This window comes from Pagrus major, chromosome 21 (assembly GCF_040436345.1).
Source record: "Pagrus major chromosome 21, Pma_NU_1.0".
NCBI classification, from domain to species: Eukaryota; Metazoa; Chordata; class Actinopteri; order Spariformes; family Sparidae; genus Pagrus; species Pagrus major.
Window position 1 is genome coordinate 8,793,679 of NC_133235.1, and position 22,418 is coordinate 8,816,096.

Consider the following 22,418-nt stretch of genomic DNA (forward strand, 5'->3'; position numbering starts at 1 on the left):
CACACTTCAACACAAAGTGACACTCTTGGAGTTTTTAATGTTTAATACATATCTTTAAAACCTGCTTTCTCAAAAAGGAGTTCTTTCTTTACTCCAGCACCAGAGATCTCCACTTCAGCAGCACTCCAACACCCAACCTTCCAGTTGTGATACTATTTATATTCTGAAGGTTTTTTTACTGAGAGGTTTGTTCATGTATTATTCACAGCCTGATGTGTATAACATTTTATTCCTAAAAACATGGCAAAAAATTATTTTTTTATATATTTTTATGGCTTTATGGCTTATGACAGCATTTTCTGAGTTATGTGATGATAAAAAGAGATATAAAAAATTCCCTCTGTAAAAACCTTTGACTGTAGTCTGTCAACAAAAATGAAACAAGAATTTTGAACCTGACTTAATCCAATATTCAGATGTCTGTTCTGGACATTTATGAAAATTATCTTATTAATCTATTATTTACATGTGGAAACATAAACTTTCAAACACATGTAGCTTATGTAAGTGAACAAATGGGAACGTTTCATGGTGATATGCGACTGATATTTTATACCTTTTTTGCCTGTAAAGTTTGTTTTAACACTTGAAGAATTTGAAGTAAAGTTACTCCTATTGGCAGCAGAATGCCTCAGTGTTGTATTATTATATGTTAGTGATTTATTACTGTTTCAATGTTTTATATGTAAAAAGAAGCTGGTGAATAAAGCTGACAAATAAATGCAGTGGACTAAAAAAGTCCCTCTGAAATGCAGTGGAGTAGAAGTATGCTGAAGTAGCATTAAGTTACACTTCTCTTCATCCCATCGTGTTTTAAAAGACTGCAGCTGGTGTACAGTCAGCCAGGAGAGAGATTATAGCACTACATTATGCAACAAGTAAAAAAGAGATGAATCAGAATCTGGTGGGGACGAGCCAATCCTCACTTAACATATATAGCTTGGTCTTAACGCTCCAGTACTGCTGATCTCAGCATGCCGAAGAGGAAATGTAAAAAAACCCCTGCATGCAATCCAGAGATAAAATATAGCAATCACACATTCAAGTGTATATGTCATCAATATCTTGAATGATGAAACGCAGCAAAGGTGTGTCACCTGCCTCACGTTGCACAGAAGAAATGAGTCACTATACACACGCACACACACACACACACACACACAAAATGGTTAGACTGCAGAAATGGAAAAATACAGGTAACCACTTGCTTCCTCTCTCATCTCTGGATGACATCATAGTTTGAACCTGTGCCTCCTCTATCCAGTAAAGACTTGTCTGATGATGTATGAAAGCAGAATCACTCAGGAGTCGGCTCGTCATGTCAGTGTCGGCTTTATTTCCAACGCAACACATAAAATACAAAAAACACTCAAGGCAGATAAATAGTGTAATGTTAATAAAAATAGCTTCCTTCACATTGTGCATCAAGTTAAGCGCATGAGAACCAGGTGAATCAAAGCCCTGGTGCTCTCTGTTCTGATATGGTTTGCTGGAATTCACAGCAGTGACGAGTCCAATCTTGTAGGTAAGTTGCATTACGCTGTAAAGGTGACGTCAGTGTCGTTAAAGGCACATTATAGAGGAAAACACACGAGACGTACACATCGACACCTGGCAGAATTCTTCCTAAGGGGACGTTTAAGTTTACAGTTTTATTCGTTCAAACTTGTCGCTTTTCAAGACAGTACACACACATCATGTCAAAACTGTGTTTTTTGTATTTTTTGCTTTCTATCGCTAATTTATTTAAAGCTGCTGTAACATTGTCGTCATTTTAGCTAACTTCCTGTCCATTTTGCAGTTAGCAATCCCCTCTCTCCTCTCTGTGTCACCACATGAACATTGCAGTGGTAATCGGCAGACGTAGCAGCAAACAGGAGGATCGAGCAGGACCGCCTCTTTATGGAGTTTTCTGTCCTGATTGGATAGAGTAGGCAGGGATACCAGAAAATGCCGTTTCTCTTTTACTGCGTGAGCATGGGTTACTGATCAAACACGCCGTTGGAATACAGAGCTTTTATTGTAATATAAAAAATTCACTTACAGCAGCTTTATTTTTTGAACGTTTTCAACTAAAATTGCACCTTTAAGCAAACTTTACTGTCCTTTTAGATTTTTTTTTAAATCCATATCGTTGATTGGCGTGGAAAATGTAGTCCTCATTCAGAGATAATTTTCTGTAATTACAATCAATCAAATGCAACAGAAATAAACGTCGGAAATTATAACCTGCCCTTTGCAAAATGTCATCGCCAATTTCGATGCAGTTCCGTTTTAAAAACATCTCGCAGCACGTCTCCTTCATGTAAGCCATGTGAGGTTCATTTTGTCTGACAATACTTTTCACGTCATCTCGTGACCAGCTACATGAGTACTACACACACAGTATTTACATCATGACACGACTTTCAGCACCTTCACATTGTTTGTTCAGTGTGTTGAAATGCTTTAGTGTTCGGACAGTAATCAGTTTTACAGCTTCAACATACAAATGCTTGTTTCATTGAAGCACTTCATTTGCTGTGCATGCATTCAAACCCTGCTGCGTCCTTTACCACAGTTTTGACATTAAGGCAGATGTGTGAACTCATATCATTTTAAGTTAATAATACTGATAATGCTACAGTTGGTAGTCGCCTATTCATAGTTGTAAAAATATATGTAGTAAAAAATAATACAGATAGTTTTAAGATACAGGAACAACTTCTTTCATATATATAATTAGGGTTTATATTTCATAGGGTGATGTGAGAGAAGCAGGAGGGGAAGTGAGCGCCCTCTTATTGCTCAAGAACGACGATATCAGCCACTCCGTGCACTTGTGTGAGCTGTTTACAGTCGAGAGACGCCACCAGCTTCCTGGCTCCGGGCTGTGTGGGGATGAAGTGCTCTGTCAATGTCACTGTGGAGTGACCGCCGACGTCACTGAGAGGGAAAGAGAGGAGTGGGATATTAGTGTGGGTGTGAAGGAAGAGATGAGGGGGTAAATGAGAGGGAGATGTGTCGTGTTCTTACCCCACAACCACTTCATGGCCCTTCTGCAGACCCAGGCCCTCCACTCTGAAGATCACTCCTCTTAGCATACGTGGCAGGGGGTTGGTGAAGGTGATCTTGGCTGCCATCTCCCTACCGACCACGGCATCTCCCAAAGGCTGCCGGAAGGTAATTCAAATGAAGTCAGGAGGGGTGAACAAAACCTTTCCCTACATGAATAATGTAAAAATGTGAATGCGGTAAATCAAAAACCTACTGTGATGTTAAGGTCAGGTGTACGGAGCCTGAAGGTGGTCTGGTTGGCCAATACTTGCTGGGTCTCACTGACTCTTCCAGACAGGGTCAGCATCAGAGCGGCCTGGTCCACCAGCTGGTTTTGGTACTGTTGGTAGGGCAGGTTCCACTCAATGGTCTTTTCTGTTTGAAGAGATACAGGCTCAGTATCAAGCATATTCATCAGCAGGTTTGAATTTGTTTTGCATTGTTAGCGTTTTAGCTTAGCAAGACTGAAAAACAGATCGTCCAAAGGTAAAAGAAATCCATCTACCCGCACCGTCAAAGCTCAATAATTAACCTTGTTCTTGAATTCAAGAAAAAAACAATGTGTAAATCTATTCCTTTGCCAGCTGATGACTTCATAAATGAACCTGCAAAACGTCCAGGATGTCACTGTGCCAAGAAATAGTTATAGTCTACCTGTACACACACATCCCTCGATAAAAAAAGCAGCAGGCTGCTGCATGTAGCTTCATATTTACTGTGCAGTCACGAGAGTGGTATCAATCCTCTCGTCTGACTCTCAAGGAGACAGATGTGTGTATTTACCAAAATGTTGAACTGTTCCTTTAATGAGGTATACCAAATACATCTTTTACACTGTGTATGCCATGACATAGTTTAACACAGTTCATTTGACCTGAATCTACTGTGCTAGTGCCACAATGCATATAAAAAATCTATTAACTCTCTTGACTGTAACACTTAGGTTTCGGTGGCATTTAGTTTCACGGTTGATTTGCAAAGCTCCCTGCCTGCTCGAGTGCATTAACATCAATTGCAAGAATACTGTATTCGCTTGAAACAAGAAACAATACATTCTTTCTTTTACAAGTGAAAAGTCATGAGCAATAAAACACACCCTCGTTCAATTCAGTTCTCTCAGGGGGGTCGCTGCTGTTGATCTTTTGGGGTTTTTTTCGTGAACAGGACCTAATGGCTAATATAATGCATTGTTAGCATAACTTTAGATGGACTCTAAATTAGTTACACTCACTTCACTTTTGGCCAGAGTGTTCAACAAGATACATCGGCCTGTTTTAAATCTGAATTAACTGACTTTTTTGGCCACTTGAGGGCGCCATAAACAACACTGAGCTGAGCTTTAAAGTTGACATGGCAAAGTTAGCAAACAGTTGCTCAGTAGATATGGAGCGACACTAGCATTAGCAACGTTTGTCGTCATGCATGTGGCAATTTATTCCATTGTTAGCATAAAAAATGGATAAGAGGCTCGATGACAAAGCTAACTAAGCTAGCTAGCGTTACAGCTAAGCTGAAGAGGTGTCTTCTGCAGTAGATGGACACTTCCCTCCGTGCTTTTAATGCATTTTTTGACGCTTTGAGCATCACAAGTCAAGTGCTATCTAGTACCATGATATTCAAGGCAGACATCACTACAGCTGATGTCTTAAAATTTCAGCAACTCACACCAAAGCAGACCTAGATAGATAAATAGCACTACAGGTAAAATATGTATGATATGTATGATTCTGGAGTGAACTGTCCCTTTAAAGTTTAGTGAAAAGCCAACCTTCATTGGGCAGAAGCTCCACAGGCATCTGCTCCTTCTTGATGGTGCCCTTCAGCACACCGGTGTAGTACATGACAGCCACCTGGCTGTGCAGAGTGGTCCGACGAGGCTGCGAGCTCAGGTTCTTCACCAGGATGCTCAGCTGGGCGTCAGCCCCCATCCTGGGCCCCTCACCCTCCATCTTCACCTCCACAGACACATCCTCTGCCATGGGCGAGGAGTAGATATTTGGCTTGCTGCCATAGCGACTGGCAGTCTCCACTGCGATACGTTCCTCTTCCGAACCTGGTGAAAGAGGGAGGAGAGGGTGAGTGCTAGTCATCCTGTCCGATGTTTCAGGATTTGTCGACAGATGTGACAAATATGGCCAACAGTCCTCCAAACAAAGCAAACAGAGGCGCATATTTTAAACTGTGAAGAGCAGGTGAACAGTCGAGGGGTCGGATGAGGAGAGTTTATGTACAGAGAAGTGATCTATGCAGCAAGAAAACATTAAATCATGACATTTTAAGATCTTTCCAGGTAGTGTAAAAATACTTCTGTCTGCTTCTGGAGCATCAATCTGGGGTAGAAATGCAATTAGAAGTACAATATGCTTGCCACTACCTTCTTGGTGTTTGTACAGGTGTGTGATGTCTGCCCGCTCGTCAGAGCCCACTGCTTTAGTGCTGATGAAGTGGCCGACGGCTTTCTTCTCACTGTGGATCTGGCTGAAAGTGCCGTCCAGGTTCTTCTGCCAGTAGATCTTATCACTGTTGACCTGAAATAAAAGCACCAACAATCACGAGCAGCTCAAACATGAGAGTACGTGAGATGTTTGTCCTTCATACTGAAGATGAAGTTGAACCACAGTGTGCATCACACTTTTTTCGATTTTTATTCTTTGAGCAGTGTCTTTCGTGTTCCCCTGTGAATAAGTGGGTGAGTTTTGTCCTCTACCTGAAAGTAATGCATGCCGCTAGAGAAGGTGTCTGCTGGGAAGCACTAAATTACATATATTACGTCTGAAAGTTTCACAGTTTGTGTCTCAAATAGGTATTCCAGCTCCGCAGGCCACCTTTTTAAATCCTGTATACGTGCAATTTATTTTGACCACCTTCCTCTCACTCTGTTAATGCATCGAAATTAACCCAGAGAGAACATAATAACAAAGATCTCTCTGTTCAAGCACACACTTGCCAATTTTGGGCACTCACCTCGGCGAAGACAAATGGCGTGTCGTGTTTGAGGTAGACCTGGCCGGAGCGGATGGCGCTGACAGAGGCGGGGCCGCAGCGGAAGGTGCCCTGGCTCGTTTCCTGGGGAGTAGAGTCAACAGCCTGCCAGCCGCCGTGACCCGGGGGCAGGTCTGGTCTCGCCATCCAGCAGTCATTCCATACGTGGAAGTTCCTAGATGGGATCAACCAGGGTTAGTGTGAGAACCCATTTGAAGGAACAGTTTGACATTTTGGGAAATAAGGTTTATCCGCAGGGAGTTAGGTAGTTATAGCATAAAAGAACGGTAGGCTAGCTTGGCTCTGTCCACGTTTTTACACTTAATTTTCTGAACACAATATAAAGTTTTTATTTGTTAACCTCAGAGAGGCTGATGGCCTGATTTGTTTCCTCTTGACAAAGCCAGGCTTGCTGTTTTCCTCTGTTTATCGGCTCTTGTGCTAAGCTAAACTAAGCTAAGCTAAGCTAACCATTTCCTGTCAGACAAGTATGGTATCAATCTTCTCATCTAACTCTCAGCAAGAAAACAAGTAAGAACATACTGTTCCTTAAACATGGCATATTCTTTATTTAAAACCTTTTAGCAGCATCTCAATTTCAAATTTCAAAAAAACTACGGTTTTATGAACACGTGTGCAGGTTGGGCAAAAGTGTGTCAGAAGTCTGTGGAGCAATGAGCATTAAACAATGTTAGCAAATCAAGTATCCATCTTATTCCGAGCTGCCATAGATAACCCTCTGCGGTCCTAGAGGAGTGAATAGTAATAATTGAAAGAGCCTGACGTGTCTGAGGTTTCATGTTAGAGGGAGCTGCTTTCAGAGCAGGTCTTAATATACGGCGCATTCCGAAGGTATTGATTTAGCAGCAGGCAATTTTCTGAGCATGCTGTCCCGTCAGTGTAATGCAACACATCTTACCAGACAGAGTCCCTGTTGAGGTAGTCGATCGGCTCCATATCTTCATCGAAATAGACGTCTGTAGTGAGGGATACATCAGTATCATGAGCAGACTGGAAGTTGGTCACGCTGCGGGTGGGAATGCCAAGACACCGCAGCACTGTGGACAAAGACAGCCGGATTAATTAAAACTGAATTTGTGGGGTCGTTCAATATTTGAATTATGTTCCAAAATGTGTCCAAGACCAGAGATGGAATTTGCACGGTGGCATTTGAACTTTATTATCCTCGCTGAATGAAAGCAACACATGTGGCTCCATCGGTGACAAAAGTAGGAGGTATGACTGGAATGCCAATGAGAGGTATTTAGGGTGTATATGAGCTACGGCTCGCTATCAGGGGCAACGCTATGTGCTAAGGTCAGCTAGCTATCATGTGAGTGTCCCTGCATGCACGCACAATGAATGAAGTCCTCTGTTACAGAGCAATGAGAGCTGCTGAGAAGGGCCTGGTGGACGGGAAGCCATGATCATGATCATTTGTGGACTGTTAATCTAATTGACCTGCGTTGAATACTTTGTGACGCACAACACACACAACACACACACACGGTGCAGTCTCTTTCATTCAGTGTAGCTCCACCACCCACTAAGCTCCAAACTGTCTCACACCATCACGGTATGTGACAGTTTGGAGCTTAGTGGGTGGTGGAGCTATACTGAATGCTCTCTACTGTCATATTTTTTCTCACCTGTTGTGGTGACCCCAGAGAAGACCCAACACTGTCCGTAAGACACAGGCGTTCCGTCAGACGAGTGGTATTTCCTCAGGATTTCCACGCTGCTGCTCCACGCCGAAGGAGACACTCCATCAGAGTAATTCCCAGACCAGTTCCCTACCAGAACCCCAAAGTCATCCTGAGCGTTTATCTGAAGAGAGGATGGTGCCACAGTCAGTTACAAGTGCCAAATGCTCTCATGTGAATATTACAATCATCATTTTCCAAGTGAGAAAATGAGCGAGGATTAGGGTTGTAGCTCTTAACAAAGACACTGAGGTCGTGTCCTCATGCATTTGTCCTGGATTTTTTTGTTACCTGAGGTGAGGTAAAGAAAAATAAATAAAGAGGTGAAAAAATAAAGTATCCAGTGTTTTCCCTCCCATACTGTTATTCCTGGCAGTTTGGAAAAGACTTTGAAACAAGATTTCATGTTGGGAAACAGAAATAATACTGAAACATTTGAAGCAGCCCCAGTGGACAAAAGCGGTATGAGCTCTGTAATGAGGATAGTGATCTCACTAGCACATGCATCTGATTTTAAAGCAAATGAAAGGAACTCGCTCTACTATCTAATACTAGTTTTCTTTGTGTCATGCCGATGAGGTATCTATTCCAGCTATGTAAGATTAATAACTGTGATATGATGATGGTGAAACAAAGTAAACTTTGTGTTTTACTGCCTTACCACCAGACAACAGAGCAGCTTCTTTCCTCCTCAGTTCACCACCATGTAAAGTTGTTTTTGAATCCCCGTCATGTAGAGGCTTTACAATTAAATCACTGTAAAAGTTCATTGTAGTGTGTTTTAACTGGCTACATGACAGACGTGCGTTGGAGGAATTGGACTCATGACAGTATAAAATCTCTGGTGACCCCATGGAGATAGAGGGATGGGATGTTAGTATAAATTTAAACTGACCATGGCTGATATGACTCTGACCACGTTGACGGGATCTGCTCGGCCAGATGCAGGCATGTCGCTCTTCTCCAGGATAAACAGACACGCCTCCAGGATTCCCTCATGAAACTACAGCGGAAAAGAAAAAACAAATAATCAGCCAAGGAAAACAGTTTATTAAAATGAGTGTTTTGATCTTATCTTGAGGTTATAAAAAGAAAGTAAAGTTACAGTAAAGCACATTTTACTGTTGAAACGATAATAAAGAATAACAATAATAATTGTTAAATATAAGTTACTGGCCGAAGGAACAAAGGGGCTGTGGGCCTCAGTTATGTAATGATTCAGAACCATACATGTTCAGCACTTTCACCAGTTGCACGAGTCACATCTTGTCTTAAAGGTGCACTATGTAATTTTGGGGAAGAAGTTTCAATCAGAAGGGAAAGACCCAAACTCTTTTTGTTTTCATGACTGAATAAACATAACCTTAAAGGACAACACAATTTCATACTGTGTTACTCTGTTTATATGTGGCGGACCCTGCCACCTTTCTAGCTTCCATAGAATTTATTCAGTTATTAATACAATTACTATTTCTGAGTTTGTATTATCACCTCATTAATATTGTAAATATTAAAATTCTAAGTTTGAATTTCTTCTCCAAAACTACATCGTGCCTCTTTAACAGCCATCCGTACCTGGCCAAAGTTCCATGTACGAGCACCGATTTGTTTCTCCGTGCCATAGTAAATCCTCCCGGTGTCGTTCAGAACGTACTCCTTCCTCTCGTCCTCATCATCCTGGAACACCGTGTCCTCTGGAAAGACATGATAGCATTATATCTATATACTTCATTCTTATAATACTGAGAATAGAGCATTGAGAGTACAGTTTTTCGTCCTGCATTATATGAACTTAGGTTTCTTTCCTTTTCATACAGCTACAGCTGTAGAGGTAATGTTGACACTCAAACCAACCCTGTCAGGAAACACAAGGACCCAATGTAGGATTCAATTTAATGACAGAGACAAGAGTCAAGACTTTGGTTTCTTCCTTGTCTGTGAAAGTGACCCAGTGATGCGTGCTTCATTCAACTCTGCAGTGACTGAGTCACTTAAGAATGCGATGTCTTTTCACAAATGATGTAAAAAAGGCTCCCCAAGGCCAGGAAATGGTTAAGAAACACAATGAGTCCATGGACCTTGCGGTGAGGCCCCCGTTCTTTTTATGGGAAACAGTCTGTTTTGAGTGACATCAGCACTACGCACTTGGGCGTACATCCACCTCTCACATGAGCTTCAGAAAATCCATGTCTTTGTTTTTCCAGCTCTTTTATCTCTCTGTTGCCACCGTGATTACCGGTGGGTGTGGAAAAGGAATGTGAGTAAAAGAAACCAAAAGCAGAAAAGGTATCAGAGCATTTCACTATGGACATGAGAAGAAAGTGGAACGAAGAGGTTTAACAAAGTCATGAGGGACAAGAAGGGAAGTTATGTTTGTGAGGGAAAAGGGTGGAGGGGAGAGTGGAGCATAACAGAGAGTCTTGAGATTTTACAGGAGAAAGCAGAGGGAGGTGAGGCTGACAGCATTTGGCAGCTGTGATAATTGCGATTTTCTCTTCTTACTGAATATTTCTGCAATGTGGGGAGCGGCGGACACACACACACACACACACAAACAGGAGGATATGAAAGAGAGCAAGGCTAGAAAACACAGCGACAAGGAGATGGAGCGAGGGTCGGGTCAGCAGATAGCAAGACGGGAGCTATGCTGGGTGGGAGAGGCGTATAAAGGCAGGAAATACACACAGAGGCAGTAAAAGGGAGGGAGAGGACAGGTTGTCACCAGCTGCAGGATTACTGTGAGCTCACCCTGTGGCGGTTTTATACAGTAATTGTGGGATTTTGACTTTTATGAGCGCGAGGGGGAGATTGGTCTCGGGATGAAGAGATTGAAAGAGGGAAGAGGAGATTGGGCTCCGTGCCAAAAGCAGCAACCCCGTAATGAAAGACAGAATTTCCTTTTATCAAAGCCAGGTCCTTGTTTTTTTGTTTTGTTTTGCTGTGTTGCAAGTACACTTCTTTTGGTCAAATATCCTGTGTGCATAGTTTGCAGTGCTCAGCAAACTCAAAAGAAACTCTGCAGAATATACAATGGGCCTCATTTCCTAATGCTTTATTGACAGAATAAGAGAATATTATGTATTATTTTGAAAAACCAAGACTTATTGAGTGTACAAAAGTGATATACATGAAGCACAGTCTGTTTTATTTTACACCAGGAGCTTCCATGTTAGTAACAAACATAGTTAAAAGTGTTAGTTAAGGCTGCTATAATACATATTTTGATATTAACAATGTATCTATGACTATGTTAAAGTTGTGGCTCGGAGTTGACAAACCTGATAAATATTATCCAACTCTGCAGTTCCACTCAGCTCTAAGGAGCGTTTAACCATCTTTTAGCTCTTTGTTTTGGTTTGTACAACCCATTCTTTGTTTGGATTCAGTCTCAGCGTCCCATCAGTGTCGTCTCAAGACTCAGAGCGACTGCAGCTGCACGTTGGAAAAAGCTTGAACATAAGCCAGACGTCCTTGAGTTTAAAGGGGAGACTAAAGTAAAAAGTAACCACTGTGACCTTGCCAATGGCCTCCACAGTGCTTTCTACTGTTCCCTGTTTGTCGGTGCGTACGTGATGTTGAACACAACACACAAACACAAAGAAACAAAAGACAGAGAAAGGCAAATTCAAATACCTGAAATGGGAAAAGAGTCAATCGCTCATTTTCAGGCAGGTTTACCTGCATTTTTAAAACCTGCATATATCCACTCATTTTGGCATTCAAATTGTCAAAGGTGAGCTTAAAGGGAGGGAAGACGATTGCAGAGAAAGACAGTTGATTGTTCAGTTGTAATACTAATGCTTTGGGCAAGAATTTCAGGCCAAATGCCAACCCAAAGCAGTATTTGACAACCTTGGAATGAGACTCAACCATCAACTATCTTTCTCCAGAATCACCCTTCCCTTACCTTCAAGCCAAAGTCTGTCTCTGTGAAACAGGCCCCAGAGGTAACAGGAGAGTGAATATTGAACTTAATTTAAACAGGGAGCCATAAACACTCCTCCAAATTAATGCTAATATTGCTCTTGTGGATGTGTAAATAAGCAACTGTCTGCGAATACCTTAGCCTTATTAACTTGGAAGGTGATACTATGTCAGCTCTGTTTCCACTGACCCTAGGTGGCCAAAAAAACAGTGCAGGTTTGACTCAATAATAGAAAAATTGGTATGCTTGATGGACCTCTTTTATCTGCGAACGTTTTGAAAATAAGAATAACATAAAGTACAGATAAACCCTAAAAAGCGTACAAATCATATCTGTATGCAATGGTCTATTTAATCTTACACACAAACTGTTTTGGTCACACACACATAGTTCAACGTGGTGCATAAGTGGCATAGCCAAGTGTGCCGGCAGTCTTGACTCATACCCAGCAGTTACATAACCCCCGCAGTCACACACAGGGTCGAGCTGCAGCTGCTTGATCGACAGCAACACACTCCCAGATTAAGTTGGGCTTTCTCACTCATGTGTAACGTTATATCAGGATTCCTCTCAGAGGTGGACTGACCAAACAGATCTACTCTGTACCAGTATCTGCTATCAGAACGATGACGCCATTCATAATACAGCAGCTATGTTCTTGGAACACTCTCCCTGGAGATCGGGCCGTAGCAGACAGCTCTGCTCAGAGAAAAATGTTGACTTTTTGAGGATTTTTTCTGCCTCAAAGCTAATAGTATCTCCGCTAGAATGTAAATCGTTCCAGACATGTTACGCAACACTGCCTGCCTTTTCCCTTTTCATTTTTCTCCCTTTATCACCCATCACTTGTCTTCTCCTCCACATTCCTGCCTCCGATCTATGTAAACCCCCTGCCCCTGCTCGCTCACAGCCGCTGCCAACCTTACCTTCACACCAAGGGTTGAAGAGCATGATGATGTTCTTGCTGGAGTTGTGAGTGGTTGTTGACTCGCTCTTTGCAGAGCCACATGTCACCGTGAGACCGTACAGGCCGCACACAGCAGTGGCTGGCGAGTTGACAGACAGCTTGACCTTGGTGTCGTTCTGCTCGACGATCTTGGCCTCCCAGCGTTCATCCTCCAGTTGATCCACCACTGGAATGATGACATGGGTGCCTTTGGACACCATGGGCAGGGGACCTGCAACACACAGGTTATCGTTGAGTCATGTCATAGAAACACTGTCACAAAAGTTTCAGGAACCAGAGATTGATGTATTAAAGGAGACATATTGTGCTTTTTTTCCCTTTTCTTCAGTGTGTTATAAAGGTTCTTGTGCATGTCAAAGGTCTTTGAAAGCTAAAGTCTGCGCCAATGGGAGCCCCACAGAAAACACTGCTCCTGAAACGCCTCATCAGTAGCCCCGCCTTTAATTCCGTGACTTTGTAACATCACACTGGGTCATCAATGCCTAGCAGCTAGTTTGGCATGTAAGAATTAATTTAGCATAGCTGCTCTGTTGCTGTTAGCGGTGCTGGTTCAGGTGTGTGCAAATGTTCTACCCAATTAAAGGGCTGGATTGATATTTTGGGATTATGCATATTCATTTTTTGCAAAAAAGTAAGATAAGAAGATTGAAAGCACTCTCATATCTGTCTGTTAATGTAATGTAACAGTCAGATGTGTAAATGGTTTAGAGATTCTCATCTAACTCTTGGCAGGAAACCAAATAAGCATATTTTCCAAAACGCTGAGATTAAAGTTAACTGCACGCAGCTGTTTTGCCATGAACCACGAGAGCTATTAAAATAATAAAGAAAATAATCATCATAATGCTTAAGAAAGACAAGAATCAGCATAACGAACTGCATGAACCTTTCAGGGCAAAACAACACAACGGATGCTCCTAGTGTGAACAAAAACCCCCGTTCATCTGCTACGATCTGCTCCAGAGAGAGCGAATGCATTTGTGTGTAAATGCACATAAACTTGCACACTTTGTGTTTGTTTAGAAAAGTATCTTTGAATAACATTTTGCTTTTCATGTCAGAGTGATAAAGTGCTTTTCAATTCTCTCCTCTTCCCGATTCTCGGCTAACCTTGAAAATTTGGATTCAATAAAGTTAGATAGCAGAGGCGGCTGTGGAAGGGCTCCACTGCTACATGACCAGAGTAAACTCCATTATTCACGTCACGGTAATTGTTAGTGTCTCTGACAGCGGCTCACACAGCCATAGCGAACCATAAACCACATATGCATCGCAGCGCGGCACCCGGCTGTGCATGGTTTGTGAGAGTAAACAAAATTTCAGGGCAGTAAAAACTCCCACACTGCACACACACACACACACACACACACACACACACACACACACACACACACACACACACACACACACACACATCTCTGCAGAAAGTAAACACATGTGGGAATGTTTTATTTATGACCTTCGATGTTCCTTTTTGTGTGACTTGATGTTTCGCTTGAGGCTAACAAATGAAAAGCTAACACAACTTAATATAAACCTTCATGCTAACCTTCTAGCTAGATTAAGACTTATTGAGTGCTTTCCTCCTGTGGCACCCTGCTGGACTTTAGTTGCCGTTTGCTGAACCGAACATGGAGTTTACCGAGAAACCATTGTTCTCCATTCGACTGCGGCCAGGACTTCCTCTCTTACGTCTAAGTGCTCTTTCTAAAGGAAATCAATGTAAAACACTCTCTTCTTGGCTGTTCTGTTGAAAATTGACTTGGATTCTTTTTTTCGGCTCACTGATTGAACAAAATAACATCTTAGAGAGCTGCAATGATACAACGCTGTGCTTTTAGTGCAACACTTAAACCCTTTTCACAGCAAATGTGACTGTGAAAGCAAAGTTAATGAGAACCTGACCGAAGTGGGTGGCTCAGATTGTAATCTGTGTCTATTCTTTTTCTCAGCCACTCTTCCACATATAACTATGTGTTGCGTTCTCTGCGGTGATGTAATGGCTGTTTATTCTCAAGTGAGCAGTGGATGGCTGTAGTATGAGGCCTGCAAATACCAGAGCGAGGTGTCCAGTGTCCTGAGGTCTGGAAACTGTTAACGCTGTGAGGCGGTGGGTGGAATCCAAACCTTGCGGTGCAGCTATGGTTGAACTGCTGCTGGATTTAAATGTGCGAGCTATGCGTGGCATTTGGACCACATTTCCCATGCTTGTTTTGAGACTCGTCGTTCAGTCCTCTGTGTTTCACACAGGCCTGCAGCAGGTACTGGTTGAAGGTGCACTCCACCAATTCAGATCAGTTTATTCATCATGGACAGAACTGCTCCACCAGTGAAAGGAGTCCTTTAATGTCTTCATGTGTTTGTATGACGTACTTCCACAACCCTGTTAGATGAACCCCTTCATACTTGAAGGCTTCAATTACACCACCCAGCGCATTCCAGACGTGTTCTATCTCAACCATTTATGATACATTTAGCATTTTATACAATTTTTCCATGTCAGTATTTCAACGTTTATCCATCACTTGTTGTTATTTCACATGGGATGAGCGAGCACACCATCATCTGCAATGTTACACATACTAAATTATCTATAGAGTGGGCGGGGCTTAAACTGATAGTTGCTATTTTTTGAAAACTTTACAAGTGTACCACTATTAATAATTTACAGAACATCCTCAGCTTTACCAAATAAAGATTTTCCTTCATTACAAGTACAGAAATTTACACATTTTACTCAGATGACACTAGTAAAAAAATGAACTATTAAGTTATTGCCCACACTATATCTCACTATTTATCCATTACTTTTACCAATTAATTAATTAACTATTCTAATGTATGTGTGTATTGCTTTGACCCATCTGGTCCAACTATTTATCTATCCATCACTTTTAGCTAGGTTCGCTATGCTCACTTGCTGACTCAAAATGTGGACGCTCTTTCAAATCAAATCATACATTTCTGTCGTTTCAAATGATTTCATGTACCCTTCAGTTTTTCCACGTATCCCCTTGCGACTGCCGAAGTACCTTGTGTTGGGAATCACTGGTCTGGAGGATCTTTCTTAATCCTCAAAAATAATAAAATCGGGGTTGGGATCTCTAATTTCTAACAGAAAATCTGTTTTATGAGCTTGGGGTTTGAGTTTGAGAGAACTAGATATTTACCAGGCAGGGAGAGTCTTACTTATTGCTGATGAGTTGCATTATGGGGAGTGTAGGAGACAGTTTTTCCGACCATAGCAGGAACTAAAAGTCAGGATATCTTCGCCTCTGATGCTGTAATTGTGTTCATCATTCTTTTTAATCTATCTATGGTGATGAACCCAAGTTGATGAGAGTGAAATGCTAAATTGCTGGAGAGCGCCTTGAATTTTATTCTCGCTGAGTGTGGTTGTGAGATTGTTCTTTGGGGAACCGGAGTGCATTCTTGTAATTAACCAACCCGCTGCAACCCAATGTGATATGTGTTATACAATATGTGCAAATGATTCTGCTGCATGTATTTATTTGTAACATTAATCATAGATTTTGTTGGAAGTTATAATGACACACAAACAGACACTTTCCATCTATTCCATACCTGTTTTCATGTCCAGGTGCAGCTTGTCGGTGTCAGCATTGAAAGGCCTGTTGAGCTCCATCTCTATCTGGAAAGTCTGTCCTCTGCGGATGATCAGCTCCTCCCCGTGGTACAAGTCAGTGTGATGCTCCTGTCTGTTCTGACCCGTCTTTGAGCTCAGCAGGTCCACAGAATGCACCGACAACTGTATTTCTGAGGGAAGGGAAAGTTTATCATAAAATGTAAGTATGTGTCTGTATCGCCGCTGCTATGGATTTGATATTTTGAAAGGGTCATGAAGGGTCACGGTGATATGAGAGAGTTAAGTTAACCTAGTCCAAACAATTTCATACCACAATTTACCCCAAACATCTGTGACATTACCTTCCATTTCCCTTGCCTCTCCATTCTCAGGCTTTGGCTTGACAGGCTCCGGGGCTGGAGTCGGAGGTTTGACCAATTCCACCTTATCTGTGACATCATATGAGTGGCTGTTCTGGCGCTTACAGCAGCACGGACACATCTTCCTGAACCAGCGGCGACAGCCTCCTTCCTCCTGTTTCTTCTCGCCCTCTTTATGAATGGCCAGCTCCACCCTGGTGGGCGGGGCCGCTCCGGGAAAACGGCCCACCTCTGACGTTCCTCTGACTGACAACCGCTCGCCTGGCATTCTAGGAGACACATTAGAAAACTGTTGGTTCGATTTCAGGAATAAGATCGCGGTCTTTGTCATTAGTTGGTTATGGTGCAATGAATAATCCAGGTTTTCCTGAAATTGTAAAAATATACAGCAAAGGTCTCGTCATTGTTTAGACATTTTAATGCAGAAATATTACATATTATATCTCTGTGTGGGTCTAACAATGAAGTAGCTCTTTATACTACATGTTCTCTGTCCAAGGGTCCCTAACCCTTGAAGTACACTACAGTCCTTGACTAAGTTCTGAAGTATTTGCCTCTGAATAATCCTTCTTGTACACAGTTTTTATTACCTGCTCTTACGTCCTCATAAGAACACTAATGACTGTGCTGTGCTTCATCCAGATTAATGGGTACACTGTATCTGGAAAGAGATGTTGCTGATGAGTTTCTTTTTCATGATGTGAGAACCACTTTAACTTCGATTTTATTAGGCTGAGAGCAGAAATCTCACAGAGGGACAAATAAAACCAAACCTACTTGCAAGGACTACACGTGAGTGAGAAAATGTTGAAGCCCAACAGCTCAACAACACTTTACAATAAACACAGAGAGAGGCCAACGGTCGAACAAAGTGGTATTTGGCAGTGTGCGACCGTACATTTCATTCCACCGAGACTTTGTATAACAATCAGAGTAACAAAACATTCCTCCAGTGCTTCTTCTGCCTTTCTTTCCTCTCCCTATCATGAAACAGCCAATGCACGTCTAATTTTATTTTTTCCCACAATTACCACGTTCCATATATGCACTCTCCTCAGCTGTCAGGCTTTCTCAAAGCATTCTGGAGTATTTAGGCTTTCATGCTTGTCCGCTACACTCCCTGAGCAATTTGTCATGCCACCTACAAGCAGCTGGATTCGATCTGCCTCACCCCAGCTGTTGCAAAATAATGCAGTTGAGACTGTATGTCTCTGTGTGCACATACACTGTGGGCTTCAGTGTCCGGTACTGTGGATCATATGGACATTTATCACACTGTCACATCCCCTCCCTCATACAGCGCACTAATAATCACAGCGGAATTAGATCATTTGTCACACTGAAGATAAGCCTGTCCTTCCTGCCCGTACTCACATCTTAAACTCCGGGTCACATGTTATAAACCAAACGTCAACATTAGGAAAGTGAGCACAAAGTAATGTTTACGAGAATCAAAGGCAGATGGAGGAGGACTTTCCCTCCCCTCCTCTCCCCTTCTCTCCCTCCTTTTTCTCACCGTCTGCAACTTCTCTATCTCAGCATCATATACGAGCTAATACATGGTTAAATTACCTAAACAATTAAGCACCACTGGAGTTTTGTTAGCTCTTTTTAAACACCCATAAACTGTAATGAGCTGCAGTAATGCACATAGTCAGGAGAAATTCAGCGTTGCTAAGTAAACAGAAATAGATGTTGGGTTTATAGGGCGATATTCTCATTTTAAGGTTTGGGAACACCCTTTACCAAACCCTCCTTAGTTAGTACTCCTGTCACAACATGTGTTCCTGCACAAAGGGTTTACAATAATAATAGTGGCAGATTTACCTCTCAGAAATTCTGTCGCCGCAACACGCTAGCAGATTTTATCAGCTTTAGCTAGCTAGCAAATTAATGCTAACATCTCCAGCTGACTTTTCTTATGTTGATTTAAATATGTAATTGATGGCACAAAATAATTCTTAAAGGCTGAAGATGAAGTTAAATGTTCCACACAGAAAGTCATCATTGGTAATCCATGTAAATAAAGAGTAGCTTGCTTTGAAAGCGAAGGCTAGTTAGCCTTTTAGGGAAATGTAAAACTAAAATGTTATTTGTCACCTAACACAACCCTGTTAGCATGTTGCTATAGAAAAGCATACTTGACTTTTATAAGTGAAACGACTTAATCCAATAATAATCCAATACAAAACAGGACAGAGCTTCTAAAGTTGGCTAAACTCGATATAGGAGCATGTAGGCTTCCAGACCGCGGGTGTCCCAGTCCTATACACGTATCTTTGTCGCATCTAACTAATAAGTCTAACTGCAACCCTAAAAAAGCCAACAGTGACTGGCAAATTTTGAAATGGCTCTGGTTCAGGAAGTGAATTTCCCATCATCCACTCCATTTATGTTTCAGAAAATCCTCATTTAAAGGGGTTTAATCCTGGAACTAAGGCAACCAATTATGAGCGGCACTGTGACCACAAAACACTTGATTTTGGAGGGAATTATTACTTAAAGATTGAAGGACTACTTATCCCATAAACCATTGCAAATGATTCCTTTCCAACAACTTCCAACTCACAAACACTAGTACACGGCCTGACTTTGCATTTTCTACCCCTTTGGACACATTTCACAGGTGTGGTAAACATTTCCGTGGTAATATCAAGCTCTACCAATCAGAAACCTCGCTGTTTGGCTCTAGAGTTGTGGGTAGTGTGGTACTTCTCCATGACAATGCGAATAAAACGTGCTTTTCTTAGTTGATCACATACCGTTGTTTCACAATCTCAAAGCTCATAGTAAGTCTATCTTGGATGGTTACAACATTAAGGCTCATAATCAACCTCCTTGACACAGATCATGAATGGGTTTTCACTCACAGACCTCACTGTTGGCCTCTGAATAGACATGCCGCTGGGCTTTGGAGGTAACGGGTGGCATGAAGCTATGATCGGGCGATTGCTGTTGTTGAAAGCTAAAGTCAAGGCCGGACAGATGATGTTAGAGTCATCTAACTGCACCTTTCTGATGCAGACAAGCATCTGTGAAAGTCTTTGATTAAGTGCTGCTACTTTTCCATTGATTTATTTGAACTGGACGGGCTGAGCGCAGTGCTTCTGGGGTGAGTAAGGCAGTGATAGTGAAGGTATGTGGTCCGGTTCAAAGGGCAGACAGCAGCTGAGGGAGAGGTGGTAGGGAGGGGGCACCATCAGAGTCTCTATGTGTGTGTCTGTGTGCGTGCAAGACTTTATAATTCACTTCTGATTTTTCGACTCCTTGACTTCCTGAGTTCATCTGCCGGTCGCATGACCCTCCCCGCCCTTCAACTGTTTCCAGATCCTCTAAATATTTGGCAAAGACGTCCACAATCGTTGTGACTGACACAATGGATCAAGTCAGCTGTGTGTGTTGCGACGCGACCTCCACCCAAAACTAAAGTCACGCTTTCTGCCTCATTCTGTGCTCCGTCTCTAATTTCAGTAAAAAGGAACCACCGTGCAGATTAACGAGAAGTAAAAGGCATGACACGATTAACCATATTTGACTTGAAGAGCGAAATTAATTCCTTCCCTTCCTTTTTCTGCTCCCTCACAGACCAAATATGAGCAAATATTTGGGGTGATAAAATGAAAGAGACAATTATAATTGGCCAAATAAAACAGCGAATGTGGATTCTTTTGAAAGGCAACAACTGAACAAAACCTTTTCAGGCTGTTTTGTTGGTAATGTGTGTCTTCACAGGCTTTGAAAAAAGCAAAGTTATCTCACTACTGCACCTTAGGTGGCCTAAAATTGCCCAATTAAAGTCATCCACTCAGCCCCCTAAAACCTTGAAAAGCCATTTCACAAGAATAATTTTTTGGCAGGCTTGCTCTTCCCCCACACTTTCATGCACAAATTTAAATGGATTTCTAATACAACCATCAGCCAAGCTTGAAAACAAGAGTTAGCCTGCTTCATCTTCTCTCTCTCTCTCTCTCTCTCTGCCTATCACTACCACATGTATCACTTCTTCCATTACACCATGCCCTCTCCCTCTGCAGCTTGGTACCTCTCTTCAGTCAGTTTGTGTTGGCACCCGGTATATACAAATATCAAGAAGTCAAGATTGAGGCTGCAACTGGTTGGCCATCAACCACCTATGGGCTGTCAGTTGCTTCTTGATGAACAGATCAGTTGTTCTGTCGATAAAATGTCAAAAATCTGGGAAGAAAATGTCAATTAGTGTTTCCCAAAGACCAAGGTGACGTCCTTAAATGTCCAGTTTTGTCCACAACCAAAGACGACTAATCGATTATTCGATTGATTGTGGCAGCTCTACGACCAACAAGGCTAAAGGCACGGGCATGCTTTAACTAACTTTTAAAGCCAGCAGTGCAGTTCAGCACCAGCTTTTCAACATCCAGCACTCACACTGCAGTTTCCTCAGAATTTGCCTTCACTAGTTTACGGTGCTCTTTATGGGAAATGAAAAAACGCAGTTAGAATAACAGTAACAGATCAGAGAATATTCACATTTAAGAAGCTGGAATTAAAGAGTTTGGGATTTTTTTCCTCAAAAGATAAAACTCAAACTGATGAATCCATTATCAAAATAATCTAAGGGTTGATGACTAATTGATTATTCGATTAACTGTCGCAGCTCTACAACCAACAAGGTTAAAGGCATAAATGGAGTTTAACTTTTAATGCCAGCGATGCAGTTAGACACCAGCTTTTCAACATCCAGCACTCACACAGTAATTTCTTTAGAAATTGCCTTCTGTGGTTTACTGTGGTCTGACTGAAGGTGAGGAAATGTTTAGTTTTTTTAACAGTAAACCAACTTCATGGAGAAAAGGGGCTGGGTGGGTGGATGGGGGGGCCCTCCATAACAAACAGCAGGAAACCAGTCTGTGGAGCTGATTAATTGGATTTTTGTTGCAACAAAAGTTCAGCAAGTTCAAGCTTAAACTTCAAAAATTCAATAAAGACAAGAAAAACTGTCTTGTGGATGAAGTAAATCCAGATTCTACATTGATAAGTTTTGATATGGTCTGTCTTTAGTGAGAATCAATGCTCAAATGCTCAGGGGAGCCTCCCTCTGTCAGCAGGAGAAACCGTTATGTCATTCGCGTCATGCCCCACTTCAAGTTTACTCTTCACTTCACGTCTCCTTTATAAGACACACAAAGTTGTTATTAAAGTGACGGAAAATCTTACTTTAACTGTGTTGGTTCTTGTCTGGATCAGCGGGGAATCCTCTGCTTCGTCCTCACTAATTATCTCTCTGCGTCAAACTTTTGGAAACTTTCCTTCTTCTCTCGCTCCGTTCTCGGATCAGAATACTTTATACGCCTGCTCTGAGACGGTACTTAACGCTGATACACACTCACACACACCCCCTTTCTTTCTCACAGCCCAGCCCACCCCGCCCCACCCAGCCCGAAGTTTCCAACAACCACGCCGAGGGGTTCCGTTCTGGTGAGCGGGCGCACGTGTGATGAGAAGCACACGCACACACACACACACACACACACGCACACACTGTCTCTCTCACACACACACACACACTGTCACACACTCACACACTATCTATCTCACACACACACGCATTGTCACACACACACACACACGCACATATACACACGCACACACTGTCACACACACAAACGCACATACACGTACTGTCACACACACACGCACACACTGTCTATCTCACACACACACGCACTGTCACACACATACACACACACACTGTCACACACACACACACACAAACGCACACACACTGTCTATCTCACACACACGCACTGTCACACACACACTGTCTATCTCACACACACACTGTCACACACACATACATACA

The 22,418-nt window shown here is 42.2% G+C and overlaps 1 protein-coding gene across 1 annotated transcript; it reads right to left on the bottom strand.

The window, feature by feature from the left end:
- Positions 1-1,316: 1,316 nt before the first annotated feature.
- On the bottom strand, positions 1,317-21,896 carry tgm1l1 (transglutaminase 1 like 1). Its single transcript, XM_073492030.1, has 14 exons — positions 21,773-21,896; positions 16,562-16,848; positions 16,199-16,390; positions 12,573-12,824; positions 9,297-9,415; positions 8,617-8,724; positions 7,668-7,845; positions 6,938-7,076; positions 6,001-6,193; positions 5,411-5,564; positions 4,805-5,089; positions 3,251-3,411; positions 3,016-3,152; positions 1,317-2,925 (listed from the first exon to the last, which is right to left on the bottom strand). The coding sequence occupies exons 2-14, from the start codon at positions 16,845-16,847 to the stop codon at positions 2,781-2,783; spliced, it is 2,349 nt and encodes a 782-aa protein (XP_073348131.1). The 5' UTR covers position 16,848; positions 21,773-21,896; the 3' UTR covers positions 1,317-2,780.
- Between the last annotated feature and the right edge of the window lie 522 nt (positions 21,897-22,418).